Genomic DNA, 17274 nt, shown 5'->3' with positions numbered 1-17274 from the left:
TGCGCACAGCCCAACCCGCCGCAAAACGAAGACTGCAATGGCCGTGCCGGAAGTCCCGCCCCACCCCCTGAGGCCCACGCGAAAACGCCCAAATCCTGACCGTTCACTGGTTCAAGGCTCGCGGCTGACTATGACGCTTTTCCCGGAGCCAATCGCGGTGCCGCCTAGTCGTTGCCTAGGTGATCAGGAAGGACGCACGTTGCGTCACGTCTCACGAGACACGAACTACATTACCCAGAAACACCCTCGCCGTGCGACAGCACACAGTGTTGACCAATGAGAGCCCAGGATAGGGACCAATGATCACCTAAGGGAGGGGGCGTTTCCGAAATGGCCGCGCTGGCGGGGGCGGGACTTCCGGAGTCGGACCATTGCTTCTTTGTCCCGCCTTTATGTCGGCACTTCGTGGAGGGACGTAGCTGCTGGGCTGTGGACAGCATCCAGGAGGCTCCCCGGGCCCGCGGAAACGGGAGTAGGGTAGGTACGAGAGCCTTGGTGGTCCACCCGCTGTGCCTTGTACGCCCCATGACCGCAGCGAACGTCCCGCCTCCCCGAGCTCGTGTGTCCTCGGCTGTCGGGGGACCGCCTGGCGCCGGGGTGCCCTGCGGATACCTCCGTCAAGGCCCGTCTGTGTCCGTGGCCGCCCCGGAGTCGTCGCCCTGTGCGTTGTGTCCACTTTACGGAGAAGAAGACCCAGGCTCGAAAACCAGCCATTCCGAGGTCTTGATCCATTATGTAGCTGGACTGCGGGCGTGATAAGCGAGCCGATCGACTAGGCACGGATGAGGTAGAGTCTCCTGGCCTCCACCTGGCTGGACTCCGAACCCCAGTGCCCCAAGTCCCTGACTCAGCCTCAGGCCTGGGTGTTCAGGACAGTGGAACGTTCACAGGCCGGGGGGTCTCCCTTTCAGAATCCAGTATGATAAAATGTGGAGGGTGCAGGCGGAGGAATGTGCATGTGCGAAGACTTGGAGGTGAGACTGACCTGAGCATTCAGGAAAGTTTTCCAGTCTCCGTTGCGGGTAACCGAGAGCGTGAGGATAGGAGTCCTAACTCTGTTGACGGGCTGAGGATGCTGGGAGCCACAGAAATTTTTCATTAGAAGATGGATGGCTATGATCTGAGTTAGGATTTTGAAACTATCCCAGTGGATCCCGCGTAAACACACTGAGCAGCCTTGTGGGAGAGGGGTTGTGGTGGGGCTGAAAGCAGGCAGCTTCATGAGGTTGCTGCTGCAGGTATATGTTGGGTGGCCTGCTCAGAATAGAAGCAGGAGAGGTGGGAGAGATACTCAGATTCTGGATGCATCTTTCAAAGTGGAGTCGATGGGACCTCCAGTTACACGTGGAGAGTGAACGTAGTGGAGGGTAAAGGACCACTGTAAGTGTTCAGATAAAGAATGAGATGGAGAAAGGAGGTTGGCAGGAGGAGTACATTTGGGGGAAGATTAGCAGTTGGATTTTGTACGGGTAGAGACTGAGTTGTCTGGAGGCCTCTAGGTGGAGGTGACACATGTGCCCGTGAACAGATAGGGGATTTTGATTTGGCCTCCTGATGTCCAGACTGCAGTGCACTGGTGGCCTGGACCAGGGAAGATGCTGAGAATGGGATTTTGGAAGGAAACTCTTAGGTTGTTACAGATAGGCCTTGAGGTGAGTGTGGGGTGTCCAGACTAAGGACCAATAGCTGAGTAGATGAGGTGGGTGCAGAAAAAGAGAAGCATTGTCCGAACACCAATGGACATGGGGAGAGTGCATACCCAGGAGGACGGCCCACGCTCTCAGATACGAAAGGGTGGGCAGGTGTGTCAGGGGACAGGGTTTGGGAGACATAAGGGGAAGTGTGTGGCAGGACAGAGACTGGCATGTCAGGTCCAGTGCCCGATGCTTAGAACACATTCATGTGCCCCTTGCCTGCTGTTGCAGGACCCAGTGACCTTTGAGGACAAGGTCGTGTGCCTTTCTTTCGGAAGAAGTGGGTCTCCTTAGTGAGGCCCAGTGGGGCTTCTGCTGTGATATGGTGCTGTCTTCACCAGGTCAGGCTGCCAGTTTCCCCGTGAGAGGTGCTGCTGGCCCTAGTGCTGTCCAATGTTCTGCTACCTCTCCTCCCAGACTACAGTATAAACAACCCCCAACACCTTTTGCCTTGGGACCTTGACAACTGTGGTCCGAGGTCAAAAATATCACAACAGGAGTAGCCGGTTATTTTCTTGGTTATTTTCTTGTTATATATATATATTTCTTGGTTATTTTCTGGTCTGATGAACCAGTCAGGGTCTGTGACTTTTCGGTCCCTCTATCACACCTTCTCCAGTGGAAGTTTCCTGCCAGCTGCCCCTTGTCAGCGCCTTTACTGGCTTTATGGGCACTAACATGGTCATTGATTCAGGGGCCACTGAGCTTTTCTAGTGGGACCTTCCCGGGGTGTTCATTTTGTGAGGTTCAGTTCTCCCAGATGCATAAGTAATCCTCATCCACCTTGGTCTGTCATGGAGTGAATCACCCCTGACCTGGGGCTGGCTGACCTCGCACAAACGCCTTGATCTCCCTTAAGAATTACTGTCTCCACCCACCCCAGTGCGGTCACCCAACTTGAACATCGAAAGGGGACCTAGCTGGTGGATCGGGTGGCTCGAATCAGTTCATGACCAGAGAGACCCATGGAAGACCAGTCCTGGTGAGTGCAAGACAGGTGTGGAAGGGCCTGTGGCAGTGGGCTGATCTCTTACCTGGTACCTGACCTGTGTCTTCTGTTGCCCTGGCATCAATGTGAGTACCCATGCCTCTTTTCTATCTTTCTGACACCCCATCCTAATTTACCCTGACTTCCTGTCCCCTGGCTAAACCCTCTTGGTCCTTTGCCTCTCAGCCTCTCTCTTTCTCCCCTCTTATGGCCAGGTCCTCCATCATTGGCCTCCTCTTCACATATCCTTAAATAGTTCTTGAAAACCTGTTCTTCCATGAGCCTGACTTGTCCCTCTGAGGAAGGTGAGCACAGTGTCAGGGGTCCCAGGCCTGGACTCCCCTCACTGCACAGCACCTGTCTGTCACCAGACACTGAGGCCCTGCCAGCTCCACATTCTGCAGAATCCACAGAGAACTGACACTGAAAGAGACACCTGATCAATGCACAGCAAATGGAGAGGTGTTCAAGGAGAGGTGTTCCCTTTTCTACCACCAAAAAAAACTTAAGAATGGGGAAAAAAATCCCAAGTGCATTTTGAAGGCCTTCACCTTTGTCTCCATCCTGAGAAAGCAGGAGTACGTTCACACCTTTGAATGTTACATGAGAAAGCCTCCAGCCAGACCTCTATTTCCATTGAGCACCAAAATATTTGCCCCATAGAAAGCCCTTATGAGGGCAGGGAGTGTGGCCCAAAATTTTGAGCAAAATTTTGCACTTCCCCCTGTACCAAATCATTCACACTGATAAAGGACTCACAAATGTGGAGAACGGGCATCTCCATTCAGAGCTCCACTCTTGTTAGCACCAGAAAATTCACACCAGGCAACAGTTGTGCAAATGCAGTAACTACGTGAAAACTTCCAGGAAAATATGAAACCTGTTTCATGCAGTCCCCATCAGAGAAAGGCATGAGTACAGCTAGTGTTGGAAAACCTCCTCTCAGAGTTAATCCTGTTTTGCAGCAGCAAGTTACCACGTTGTGAGTGAGGTAAGTAGGAGGGCAAAAAGCTGCAGCTCCTGCCTGTTCCGCGTAGAACGCTTCACACTGGAGAAGGATCCTATGTGTACAACTGACCTGGGAGAGGTGTCAGCCACACTTCCTTCTTCCCAATGCCAGAAACCTCACTCTGGAGAGAAGCCTTCTGAGGGCAGGGAATACAGTAAAGTCTTCAGCTCTCCACCCCCCTTTTTTAATGTTTTATTTAAAAAATCAGCCTCTTTTTTTTAACCTTATCCATATAAGAGAATTAACACTCAAGAAAGAGCCTACATGAGTAGCCTTCAGGCAGAAGCTGGACCTTGTATAGAAGGACCGCCACCAGAGGAGACACTCCAGGACTGCCCTGCGCATGGGGAAGCCTGAAGGGGCAGTGTTGTACTTTGTGACTTGTTGGGGGACTTTGGGAGAGTTGTTGCACCACTGGCTCTTAGGGAAGAAGCCCTTCTGTGTTTGATGGTCACCTCACAATTGCTCAGCATAAAGCAGCCTCTGTTCCCTGTTTGCAGTGCCCTGGAGAGTGATGGCCCTGCACCCATTGGCATGACGTCATGCTGCTCTCCCATGACTGAGTAGGGCATGGACTTCACTCCTGCTCTGAGCAAGGGGCCTGATGGGATGGCTTCTGGGGGCCTTCTGGGTAAGGTTCCCATTATTCATGGACATTGTGAAGTCTGCATTTGATATCAGTGATGCCTTCATAGAGCTGCTTCAAGTACTCATAACATGATGGTTTTGTGCATTCCTGTCATTCAGCCCTGGTACTGTTTGACAGTGACTACATCACTAATTTACCTTTGATATTGGAGTCCTATTTAGTGGATGGAGTGAATTGAGAACATTGAATTGAGAGGTGCTCCCAAATTAGCCATTGGGCTGAAAAAAGGCACAGCAGCAAGGCATGGAGCATGTGTCCAGCTGTGACTCAATTTGCATTTCTTCCCCATGTCCCTGTGAAATGAAAGGATGGAAGCCTCTGTTCTGAAGCTTCTGACCTGGAGTTCTCCTGGGGAAGACAGTGTTTGGTCTGGAAGAAGCAAGATGATGGTCTCTGTTCCAGGGAATACCTCCCTCCAACAATACACCCAGTATAAGTATACAATTTAATGATTTTTAATTAATGTAAAGAGTTCTGCAGCCATTATCTTACCCCATTCCCATTGCCCCAAAAAGCTCCTTATATCATGTATCAGTATTTTATTCCATTTTATTGCTGAATGATATTCTCTTGTGCAGATATACCAAAATGTGTCCATCACCAATTGATGGACTTTTAAATTTTTTTCAGTTCTTGGCAATTAGAAATAATGCTTCTAGGAATATTTGCTTACAAATCTTTGTGTAGACATATGTTTTCGTTTCTGTTGGGTAAATGCCTAGGAGTGGAATTGCTGAGTCATATGATACTTTTATGTTTAACTCTTTAGAAACTCCAAAGCCATTTTCCAAAGTGACTGTGCCATTAACTGTACAGTACAGTGGCATTAAATAAATTCACACAGTTGTGCAACTGTCACTCCTACGCATCTTCAGAAATTTTTCATTATCCTAAACTGAAACTCTACCCATTAAGCAGTCATCTTACTGGTGTTTTAATCTACATTTTTTTTGTGTGAGTAATGATGTTGGGCATCTTTTCATGTACTTATTAACCATCTCTTTATCTTTTGTGTTGATAATTGGGTTGTCTTCTTATCATTGAATCGTAAAGTTCTTAATAGATTTTATATTCAGAATCCGTATATATATACACAAGCACTTTCTCTCAGTCTGTGGCTCATCTTTTAATTTTCTTTTCTTTTTATTTATTTATTTACTTGGTTGCACCACGTCTTAGTTGCAGAAGGTGGGCTCCTTAGTCGCGGCTCACGAGCTCCTCAGTTACAGCACGGGGGCTCCTTAGTTGCGGCATGCGAACTCATAGTTGTGGCATGCATGTGGGATCTAGTTCCCAGACCAGGGATCGAACCCGAGCCCCCTGCATTGGGAGCGCAGAGTCTTTAACCACTGTGCCACCAGGGAAGTCCCTTAGTTTTCTTAATGGTGTGTCTTGAAGAGCAAAATTTTACATTTGAAGTATAATTTATTAGTTTTTCCTTTTATGTATTGTCATAATGTCATACCTAAAAAATTCTTTGCCTAACCAAAAGTCAAAAATTTTCTCTGTTTTCTTCTGTAAATTTTATAGTTTTAGCTCATATATTTATGGTCTTTTTCGTGGTAATGTTTACATATGGTGTGAGATAAGGATCTAAATTCATCTTTTTGCATGTGAATATCTAATTTTCCCAGAACCACTTGCTGAAAAGGCATCTTTCCACATTGTACCTTTGTTGGAAATCAATTAAGGGCATTTTGGTACTCTCAAATCTATTCTATTGATCTGTATGTTTGGCCTTATGCCAGTACCACATTGTCTTGATTACCTTAGCTTTATAGAAACTTTTTTTTTTTAATTGGCCTTGCTTTGGCTTGTGAGATCTTAGTTCCCTGACCAGGGATCGAATCTGTGACCCCTGCAGTGGAAGTGGGGAGTCCTAACCACTGAACTACCAGGGAATTCCCAGCTTTATAGAAACTTTTGAAATTAGGTAAGGTAAATCCAACTTTGATCCTTGTCAAAATTCTTTTGTCTGTTGTCTTTTGCGTATCTATGAGTTTAGGATGAGCATGTTAGTTTCTACCAAAAAAGTCAGCTGTGGTTTTGATAAGGATTGCATGGGATCTATGCATCAATTTGGGAGTATTGTCATTTTAACACATTGAGTCTTTTTTTTGTTTTGTTTTTTGGCTGCGTTGGGTCTTAGTTGCCCCATGTGGGCTTTTTTTCCCTCTAGTTGCGGTGAGTGGGGGCTATTCTTCGTTGTGGTGCACGGGCTTCTCATTGCAGTGGCTTCTCTTGTTGTGGATCATGGGCTTCAGTACTTGTGGTGTGTGGGCTGAGTAGTTGTGGCTCACGGGCTTAGTTGCTCTGCGGCATGTGAGATCTTCCTGGACCAGGGCTCAAACCCGTGTGCCCTGCATTGGCAGGCAGATTCTTAACCACTGTACCACCAGCGAAGTCCCACACATTGAGTCTTCTAATCCATGAACATGGAATGTCTCTCAGCAGTTTCTCTTAGCACTGTTTTATAGTTTTCAGAGTACAAGTATTGCACTTCTTTTGTTAAATTTATTACCATTTTAATCTTCTTTAAGGTACTGTGAATGGAGTTGTCTCATGAATTTCATTTTCAGATTGTTGCTAATATATTTTGGGTTTTATCCTGCCCCTTGCTAAACTTATTTACTATAGAGGTTTTCTTTTTAAAATGGATTCCTTGGGATTTTTTTACATACAGGATCACGTCATCTGCAAATAAAGACACTTTTACTTCTTCCTTTCCAGTGTGTATCCTACTTTGCATATCTGCTCTCCTGGGAAAGGCTGAAAGATTCTATGTTCCAAATCTTTTGATTTGGCTGCTAAGAGCTCACCCAGGGAAGGGAGAGGGCACTCTGAAAACATACCAGTGATCCAGGAGGCGAGGCTGCTGCTTTCTTGTTCTAGACGATATTTCACATCACACTTCCAGCCGCAATGACAGGAAGCTCTTCTCCTGGGCTAGAAGTCATGTCCTCCGGACACCAGACCCTGAAAGGCAGGGTCACCTTCTTGTATTCCTGTAAGAGCCAGGTGGGTATATTAAGTGGTAAAGGAACACTGGGTATGAGGAAATAGAGAGTGGGGGAGACTGGCAGCCTGGAGTGACTCTGCCCTTTCTGTGAAGCAGTCATGAGTCTTTTTTTTTTTTTTTTTTTTTGCGGTACGCGGGCCTCTCACTGTTGTGGCCTCTCCAGTTGCGGAGCACAGGCTCCGGACGCGCAGGCTCAGCAGCCATGGCTCACGGGCCCAGCCGCTCTGCGGCACGTGGGATCTTCCTGGACCGGGGCACGAACCCATGTCCCCCGCATCGGCAGGCGGACTCCCAACCACTGCGCCACCAGGGAAGCCCATGAGTCTGCTTTGATGACTGAGTCCATGTGGGGTGAGAGTATGCAGACTTTCTGAGGATCTGCAGACCTGCACCTCTGCCAAAGCCATCAATTCAATATAGGGGAATCGGGACTTCCCGAGAAAGCCCGTGCACAGCAACAAAGACACAACACAGCCAATAAATAAATAAATAAATAATCTATTACATAGAGGGGGAACTGAGACTTTGTAATATGTCCAGTGGCACACAGCTAATTATCAGCTGTGATGTGTAGCTCAGATTTTGTGTCCTTTACCGGCTCAGTATCTCTAGAACGCCTATGGGGGTGCCATGAGCTTTAAATAAATAACACATTTTACAGGGAAGCCATGTGCTTATTTGCCATCCAGATATCTTCTTTAGTGAAGTGAGTGTTCAAGTCACTTTTGCCCATTTTTAAAAATTAGGCTGTGGGAGGTCCCTGGTGGTCTAGTGGTTAGGGTTTGTCGCTTTCACTGCCGTGTCCTGGGTTCAGTCCTGGTTGGGGAACTGAGATCCCACAAGTCCTGTGGTGTGGCCAAAAAAAACAAAAGTTGTAAGAGTTCTTTATATAGTCGAGATTCAAGTCCTTTGTTAGTGTTTTCTTAACAGATAGTTTTCCCAGTATGGCTTACATTTTCATTTTCTTGAGAGTGACTGTTGAAATACAAAAGTTTAAAATTTTGATGAAGTCCAATTGATTTGTATTTTTCTTGTTATGCTTTTTATGATATATTTAAGAAATTCAGCAAATCCAAGGTCACTGTGCTTCCTTCTAGAACTTTTATGGTTATAAGTTTTGGTTTTTTTTTTTCTTTTTTTTTTATTTTGGTTATAAGTTTTATAGGTATGTCTATGATCAAGTTTGAGTTAACTTTTGCACATGACTTGAGGTATGGGTGGAAGTTTGTTGTTGTAATATATGGCTGTCCAGTTGTTGATTTGGTTGGTTGAAAAAATTACCTTTTCCTCTGTGAATTCCTTTGGTCAGTTTTGGCACATGGAACCCAAAAGTCCACTTGGCATCTGGCTTCAGGCACTAAGTGGATCTGGGGCTCAAGTAACGCTGCCTTCCTCTGTGGCTCATTCACAGATCAGCCTTCCTGTAGAGTCAAGACAGATGTCAGTAGCCCCAGTTCATAGATGCTCAGAGCCATAAGGGCTTTATTTTGGATGTTCTGGCACATGCACATGATCATGTACCCACAGACGCATGTGCGTGCACACACAAACACCCCCCCTCACACACACACACACACACCCGCAGGCCGTCTGCCCTGCACAGAGCCCTGTTGGGGAGACCACAAGGCAGGTTCAGGTCAAGGACACTTCACCAAATCAAGGACTCTTCACCAAAAGTCTTCATTTTACAGGATCTACACATCGCAGACCATTTGGGGTACAAATGATTCAGCTCTGATGACAGGTGTCTGCCCTACCTTGCTTGGAGGCCTGAGTTCCACATGTCTCAGCTGGACTTTAATTCTGATCCCAAGCCACTCTCCCATGTTGGTGGGAGGCAACTGATACACCCAGGAGAGTGGGCCTGAGCAGGCCAAGGGTCCCTGGATATCTTGTGATGCTAGGGATGAATTGGTACTCTGGGGAAATCAAATGCTTAGAACCAACACACCTTTGTTCAGTATGTTGTGGCATCACCAGGGAAATATTAAGGTTCCAGTAAGTTGGCTGGTGTGACAGACCCCTGGTGGGGAGAGTAGAAGGTAGGTGAAAGGCTTCATCCATGCACTGGGGGCAGTTTTATGAGGCCTGTCTAACTACAGCTTACAACACGGGTTCAAGGACTTGAGCCATTGATGATGTGTCCACCCTTTGCCAGGAAGCCTGAGGCCCCAAGGTTCAGCTGAATGTAACTCTGATCCCAAGCCTCCCAAGTTGGTGGAAGACAATCATTACACTCAGAAGGGATGGTCTGAGTTCAGGGATTCCCTGACACCTTGGGATGCTGGGGAGAGCTCAGGCACATCTGCCACGTGCTCGGCTGACCACAAGCCTGCCAGGAATGCCATCCCTCATATGGTCAGTTTCAGGGAACTGGCAGAGGATTGGGGGTGGGGGGTACAGAGAGTCATCCTGAGTGGAGTAGTAGCAGTGCCACTGTCCCTGCTACGTGCTGTGCAGTAAACACTGGGCCAAAAGCCTTCGTGTCTGGGGCCCCCCAGGGACTCTTGGGCTCCCTGAAGCCTGGTTTGCTTATTTTCTAAGAGTCACAAGTGTTGGTCCAGGAACACATATGGAACCCATATATATAGTTTGCATTTGTACCTATAAACTTTGAAGTTTGGGGGAAATAGTTTTCAACCTTTATAAAATCTAAAGGCTCCACATAAAAACATGGATCTCTCACTCCTCTTGGAAAACCAGAAAATGGGGCAACCATATGTTGATTCCACCGTCTCTGACCCCTATACCTGGGGACAGCTGTGCCTCAGTGGCAGCAGAAAACAGGAGATGATAAGGCCAATGGCCACCACACTCGCCTGGAATACTGACTGGGCCACTAAAATCCTGGACTGCAGGACCTCCCTTCTCAGTCCCAGGGTTCCTGCCTTTGCAGTGTTGGCCTTGAAGTGAGCAGCTCTGGGAGGCTGTAGGAATCCAAACCACCTCAAGATTATTGTCTGGCAGTGAGCACCTCACCCCTGGTTACACCCCTCAAGTGGCATTGCACTTGTTCTGGAGGACAAGGCAAGAGCATGCAGGACTTCCCTGTACAGCTGAGTCTCTCTTGTGGCCAAGGTCACTGTCAGCAAGTTTGGTAAACACTACAAATCAGGTTTTCTCAGGTGTGTTATTTTTTCCCCGAGAGCTATTGTTTGCTAATTTCTGTGGTATAAATTCCACCATGGCTATTTCAAGCTGCCCACTTGATGTTGAACACACTCAGCTCTTGTGAGTGGGTATGATGTGCATGGCCCAGGCACAGCATCGGCCACATCTCCGTTTGTCACAGTCTTCCTGAGCTCAAACCCAGTGTGTCCACACCCACTTATGCTTCTACCTGGCCCCTGTAGATCTTAAATCCAGAGATACCTACCTACAGATTCTGGACATCAGGGGCCTTACTGGACCCATGGGCAGGTCCCAGGAGACATCCTCCCCTCAACACTTTTGAGGGATGTGGGACATTCCCAGGAATGCTGTGCAGGAATTGCTGGAGATTCCCACACCAGTACTTAAACCCCAAAGCTCTGGGCCCAACAAATAGTCCTGGCACCCAGGATATAAGATTTGGCCCAGAGACCTTCAGTCTGTCCCAGGAGGCCTTGGGCTACAAGGCAAATTAGATTAAACTAGACTGCATGCTATTCCTTGCCATCCTACTATCAAAGTCTGGGCCCCCACAAAAGCCCTTCCCTCTCTTGGCACCATTAGAGCCCAATTCTGTTCTCCATCTCTCCCCATACACAATGGACGGAGTCTCAGGATTAAAGATGGCTTCAGCAATAAGGTCTTTATTATCACACTCTGCAGGCAGGCAGTTCCAAGGCTGGGTGATATGGAGGCTGGACCAGTTCACTGCAGGCATCATCTGTAGACTCAACAATGCCCATGAAGAAGGAAACTTCCTCTGGACATCGTCAGACTCCAGATCCTCCTGGAGAGAACTACGTCAGGGCAACACCTGAGCCACTGGGGACAGGGGAGAGGTGGAAAATGAGGCCACCCCAATGGGCTCCCAAAGTTTATGGCTCCCTCCAGGGAATGAGAACACAAGCCTGCATTCCCTGAGTATGTTGAGATGACAGGCACATGGTGTGGGGATCTGCCAAGTGGTAGAGGTGAGAGGGCACCTGGCAGTGACATAATCTGGCAAAGCACCTGGACAGGTTAGAAAGTGCTGCATAGCTCCTGCAAGCTTCCCACTTACCACTGGCACTACAGCCAATCTCCCAGTAGGGGTGTGGGATGCGCAAGTTTCAAATTTTGGCTGATGGCTTCCTCACAAAGGTTCCTTTCATAGGAGTTTCTCAAGAGTGAGTCCTTTTATGGAACAAGGAGAAGGTCCCCACTAGTGCTTATCCACTCTTGCCACATTCCTAAGGCCTTTCTTTGGTGTGACCTTTCTGGGCTGAGGGAGGCTGGAGCTCTGGCTGAAGGTGATCCTATGTCCACTGCACTCAGACGGCTCTTTTTCAGTGTGACCCTTCTGGTGCTTAGAGAGGTTTGAGCTGTAGCGGAAAGCTTTTCCGCATTTGTTACACGCATAAGGCTTTTCTCCAGTGTGAACTCTCTGGTGCTGACTGAGAATGGAGCTTTCGCTGAAGGCCTTCCCACACTGGCTGCACTTATAAGGCCGTTTTCCAGTGTGAACTTTCTGGTGCTTAACAAGGTTAGAGCTGTAGCTGAAGGCTTTCCCGCATTCAGTGCACTCATAAGGCCTTTCTCTGGTGTGAACTTTCTGATGCTGAATGAGGGCAGAGCTTTGACTGAAGGCTTTCCCACATTCGGAGCACTTGTAAGGCTTTTCTCCAGTGTGAATTCGCTGGTGTGGAATGAGGTTGGAGGGGCAACTGAAGGCTTTCCCACATTGGTTGCACTTATAAGGTCTTTCTCCAGTATGACTCCTTTGATGCAGAATAAGTTTGGAGGTTTGCTGGAAGGCTTTTCCACATTCACTGCACTCAAAAGGCCTTTCTGTGTTGTGAACTTTCTGATGCCGGACAAGATGGGAGGTGTTAACGAAGGCTTTACCGCATTCGCTGCACTCATAAGGCCTTTCTCCGGTATGTATTTTCTGGTGCTCGACAAAGTTGGAGATACAGCTAAAGACTCGCCGACACTGTCTGCACTCATAAGGCCTCTCTGTGTTGTGAACTTTCTGGTGCCGAACAACGTGGAAGCTACGAGTGAAGGCTTTCCCACACTGGTCACACTCATAAGGCCTTTCTCCAGTGTGAACTCTCTGGTGCTGAGTGAGTGAGTGTTTGCGGGTGAAGACTTTACCACATTCACTGCAACTGAGATGCGCTTTTCCAGTGTGAACTTTCTGATGCGTCCTCAGGCTAAACAGGTGGCTGAACACCTTCCCACATTCCTTGCACACATGGGATGTTTCTCCAGTGTGAGTTTTTCGGTGATTAAACAGGGTTGAGCTCTCCATGGGGGCATTTCCACCTGCTGGGCACCTGAAGGGTCTCTCTTTGGCGTGAGTGATCAGGTGGTTGAGGAGTGCAAAGGCCTTCAGGAAGGCTTGTCCGCAGTCGCTGCATTTGAAGGGCTTCTGTGAGGCGTGGCCTCCCTGCTGTTGCTGCCAAATGGAGCTGGGTGGGAAGGCCTCCTTACACTCGGTGCTTCTGTGTGATGTCCCCTCTCCGTAGGTGGCCTGGGGCTGGAGGCCATGGCTGTCCAGGACAGCCTTAGCACACTCCCTGCATGTGAAGGGTTTCTCTTCACTGTGCTCCTTCTGGTGCTTGTGAGAGTTCGCACTGAGCCAGAAACCTCTCCCACATGTCTCACACGTGTACAGTTTCTGCCTGGGTTGTATTCCCTGGTGCTCCGCCAGGTGTAATATGTCTTTTAACACTGGGTCATGCACATCACAGGTGTTGGCCTTCTGGATGGATGGATCTGCCTTGGGGGTCCTGGACTGAAGCACTGCTACATAAACACTCTGCTCATAAGATGCCTCCTCAGCCTCTGCTCCACACCCATAATCTGAAAGCAGAGAAATGCCAGTGAAATGTATGTAGGCTTTGTTGGGAGAGGGCAGCCCCTTCACAGATGTGTGTCTGACACATTCAGGAATGAGTCTGTAGATCAAGTTGGGGTGAGGTAGAGCCAGTGGTGCAGGACTGGGCCCAGGAAGGCCACAGAAAGCGAGGGCCCATCACCTGTGAGAACATGGGTGAGGTTCAGGCTGGGAGGAGAAGCAGAGATTCCAACTCATTCCTCAGCTTTCATCAGGAGAGGAGAGAGCTCTGCCAGGAAAAGAGGACACAGAGCCATGTGCACGAGCTCAGGAAAATGCAAGGAACCTGGTGCTCTGAGTCTACATGAAGATACACACACATGTCATGACACATGGACTGTAGGCTAACCTGGGACAGCCCTGCAAAAGGAGGAAGGGCGGGGAATGGGGGAGAAATGGAGATCAGAGCAGTGAGGCTGTCCGTCATCAGGGCCTAGGTACAAAAGACAAATGGCAAATAGGTGGTCTGTCCTCAATGAAGAAGGAAGGTGGGGGTCGGGTGGGGCTACTGGCTCCAGCAACAAGCTCCAGTGCACACAGGGGAAGTACCCAGTATAATGTGAGCCCATCACAATGTCGCCTCTGCCCCCAGCTCCCATTCACCAGAGCCAGGCCCCTTCCCAGCCTCTCTTGCTGTGGCTGCAGACACGGGCACCCAGGGTCCTTTGCCCTGTTCCTGTGGTTGGGCAACCACACAGGACGTGGAATATGCAAGTCCTGGCAGAAAGAGCGGATGAGGGGGTGGCCTAGCTCAGGGCAACCTATCCGGTGACAGACCAAAGGGAGTTCGTGTCATCTTTGCAACTGGGAAGAAAACCCAGTGTTACAAAATCAGCTCCTGAGGAGCGGCTCCCAGGAACAGCCCAGTCGTCTCCACAAGCAGTGACCACGTCGGTGTCTGCAGTCCACAGCACAGCCAGGCACAGAGGTGCCACCGATCCGGACCAATTTAGGCAGCCGGATTGAGACTCCGAAGCCTGAGCCCTTCCCCAGAAGGCTTCGGAATCAGGTGTTGGGGCTCCTCAGAGAAAGGAGCAGGCAAACACGAGGCAGGTGGTCCAGGGGAGGAAGCAGTGCCCATGCTCAGCTGCGGGAAGACAGAGCTGCTTCTGGGAGAAAAGGAAAGGCAGAGCCTAGGAGGCTGGGAGGGCCTTACCCAGTGAGGCCACAAGTGCCAAGTTCTCCAGCATCACATCACAGTACAGGTGCCTCTGAGTCTCGTCAAGGAGCCCCCACTCCTCCTGAGAGAAGTACACGGCAATGTCCTCAAAGGTCCCCCAGCCCTGCCATGATGAAGACAATTAAGTCAGCTAGACCAAAGGACGGTAGAAAAACGAACAAAAAACAGTGCACAGATGAGCCCATACAGACCTAGATCTTTCACCCTGCATCATACCACCTCTGTGGTGGGCAGTCTCTGACCCCTAAACCATCCTCCCCAAACACTCCAGGTCACCCACTTCCCCCAGATGCAACGTCATGGGTGCCGCTGTCTCCTCATGTCCCATCGGTCACTGTCCTTCAAAGAGCAGGCAGGTGGACAGATAGATGCCATCTAAACCCTTAGCCTGGCATGTAGGGCCCCACTTCCTCCTGCTAGGTAATTCCCCTGGGTCCCCAGATCCTGCCACCCAGAAACACCAAACCGGAGGCCCCCTTTCTCCCACAGGGCCCCCAGTACCAGATTCCAGTCCACTGACTCATCTCTGCATGCACACGTCAGGCTTTGTATTGCACATCTCCAGACCCCACACAACGGGCATCTCCCAGCCATCCCACATGTCACTGTGCAAATGGTGTCCAGAGCCTGGCTACTTGGTGAGGTCAACCAGTACCCCTTCCTGACCCAGACTTCAAAGAATTCCAACTGCCAGGGGTGGCACCCAGAGTTTCCTTCATTGTTTCTGCAACTGGGCCTATTCCTACCTTTGACTCTCAGCCACCAAGGCCAGACATGGATCTCTGGCATGTCCTGGCCTCTGACTTTCTGCATGCTGTCACCTCCCCTGCCACTGTATTCTTCTCTCCTAATGTATACTCAAAGTCCAGGCCCACCACCTCCCACCCCAGGCCTGCGACACTCCCAGTTGCCTGCCTGCCACTGAGCTAACCTGCTATCCTAACTGAAACTCACAGGCCCCACAGAGGGCGCCAAGAAAGGCTGGTGAGCCATAGAGAGGTGAATAGCCACCAGCCCCGGTCCTGCTGTCATCTACCTCCACCTACAATATGCCTCAGCCTCCACCCCAGCGACCGGGGGCCCCTTCTGGACCCTCCTCTCCCACACACCCCTTCCTTTGTGGCTGCTCCTCCCTTCACCTGAATTTGTGACACCCACCACCCCTGTCCAGGTACCCGAAGAGCCACCCAGTCCTCAGCTGCCCCCATGGGGCATCCATCACCATGCCCTAAAGACGCTCCCTCCTAAATCTGCACCTGAGTTCCACCTCACTTCACAGGCTGGGTACTGCCAACTGGATGTCTCCAAGTGGAATCCCTCAGCATAACTCAGACCTGCATTCAGAAGTCTCTGGGACATCTCAGTCTCCACATGCAAAATCCACCTCCTGATCTTCCCTGAAACCACTCCACCCACCAACTTCCCCATCTCAGCCGAAGCACTTCCACCTTCTAATCGCTGAGGCCAAAAACCCACGGGGACATCCCCACCTCCTTGTGCTCTCTCTCTCTCTCTCTCTCTCTCCCCCCCTCCACCTAAAATCAGGCTGGCTTAACTTAAAAGACAGATCCAAGCTCCAACCACTTCTCCCAACTCCAGTCACCGCTCTGGCCAAGCCACTGCTATATTAAGGTAGCATCCTTGTGTGCCTCCTTTTCTCTTCCCTCACTCTCACTCTCCTGTCTGTTTTCCACTCTGCAGCCCGAGGAAGCCTGTGAACACCTGAGTCAGATCACCTCCCTCTTCTGCTCCAAACCTTCCGTGGCTCCCGCCACCCTCAGGTGACAGGCCAAGCTCTTGTCCACCAGGCAACAGGGAGACCTTCAGTTCCCTGAACACTCCCAACTGAGCTTCACCGCCAAGCATGTGCACATCCTGGTCCCTGTGCCTGAAACTGCTTTGCACGCCTTGTCCCGCTGGATTCCAGAATGAGAACGTTTCCACAAAAAACCTGGCCAGGACTCGGCACCTTGGGCTTTCAGTGACCCCAGGGTCCCAGTAGCGAAGATGGAGGGGCAGAGTCCGGAAGCAACCCCTCCCCTCTGTCGGGGGTCCCGGGCCACATGGGTAGGGGTCCGAGTGAGTGGGGGCTGTGGGGACCCTCCACTCACCCGCAGCGGGCCCCTCAGCGCCACCGCCATCAGACCCAGGCGGGCTCTGCCGCTCCCTACACCCCCAGCCCCAGGCCGGGGGCCTCCCACCGCCCGTTGCACGCGGGACCTCTGTCCCCACGGTGTAAACGCCGCCTCCAGGGACCGTGGGGACGCAGGACACCACGTTACAGGACAGTGCGGCTCGTACGGAGCCTGGAGGCCGGTCCCATCCTCCTCACTGTCCACCTCGGCCGGGTCCCGAGGAGGCGCCTGGAAAACGGCCACGACCCAACACTCGGGTCCCCAAGGGCAGTGGAAAACGACCTGTCAAGAGCAGAAGGAATGCCAACAATGGAGACGCAGGAAGTTCCGCCCCCGCCGACCGAGCAGCAGGAAACAGCCCTTGTTCTGGGCTGTGATTGGTCCAGAACCTGCCGCGCCCGATGCCTTGTGGTCAATGTAGTTTCAGTCCTGCATGTCCACCCCACCCCCCGGCGCGGCGCCCACACATTCTCCATTCTCCATGGCAACGCCAAGCTACCTCTAGAGGGGCGCTGGGAAATGGAGAGCTGAGAAAAAAGACGGGCAGGAGCGTGTCTTTGCTTCCTTTT

General features: G+C 50.4%; 1 protein-coding gene and 1 long non-coding RNA gene across 4 annotated transcripts; one reads left to right on the top strand and one right to left on the bottom strand.

Annotated features, from left to right (window-relative positions):
• Positions 1–485: 485 nt before the first annotated feature.
• LOC132509661 (uncharacterized) lies at positions 486–5198 on the top strand. The gene is made up of 2 exons (XR_009537097.1): positions 486–787; positions 2578–5198. It is a non-coding gene; the product is annotated as an uncharacterized LOC132509661 (long non-coding RNA).
• Positions 5199–11126: 5928 nt separating this feature from the next.
• Positions 11127–16997, bottom strand: LOC132509649 (zinc finger protein OZF-like). 3 transcript variants are annotated; one of them, XM_060130916.1, is made up of 3 exons: positions 15072–16997; positions 14547–14673; positions 11127–13356 (listed from the first exon to the last, which is right to left on the bottom strand). In XM_060130916.1, the coding sequence occupies exons 1-3, from the start codon at positions 15381–15383 to the stop codon at positions 11711–11713; spliced, it is 2085 nt and encodes a 694-aa protein (XP_059986899.1). In that variant the 5' UTR covers positions 15384–16997; the 3' UTR covers positions 11127–11710. The 3 variants fall into 3 exon arrangements, with proteins under 3 accessions (XP_059986899.1, XP_059986901.1, XP_059986900.1); XM_060130918.1 differs by having other exon boundaries at positions 16327–16997; XM_060130917.1 differs by having other exon boundaries at positions 16682–16997.
• Between the last annotated feature and the right edge of the window lie 277 nt (positions 16998–17274).

This window comes from Lagenorhynchus albirostris, chromosome 19 (assembly GCF_949774975.1).
Source record: "Lagenorhynchus albirostris chromosome 19, mLagAlb1.1, whole genome shotgun sequence".
Lineage (NCBI taxonomy): Eukaryota > Metazoa > Chordata > Mammalia > Artiodactyla > Delphinidae > Lagenorhynchus > Lagenorhynchus albirostris.
The sequence above is the reverse complement of the archived record's forward strand: the minus strand, read 5'-3'. Positions and strand labels throughout refer to the sequence as shown.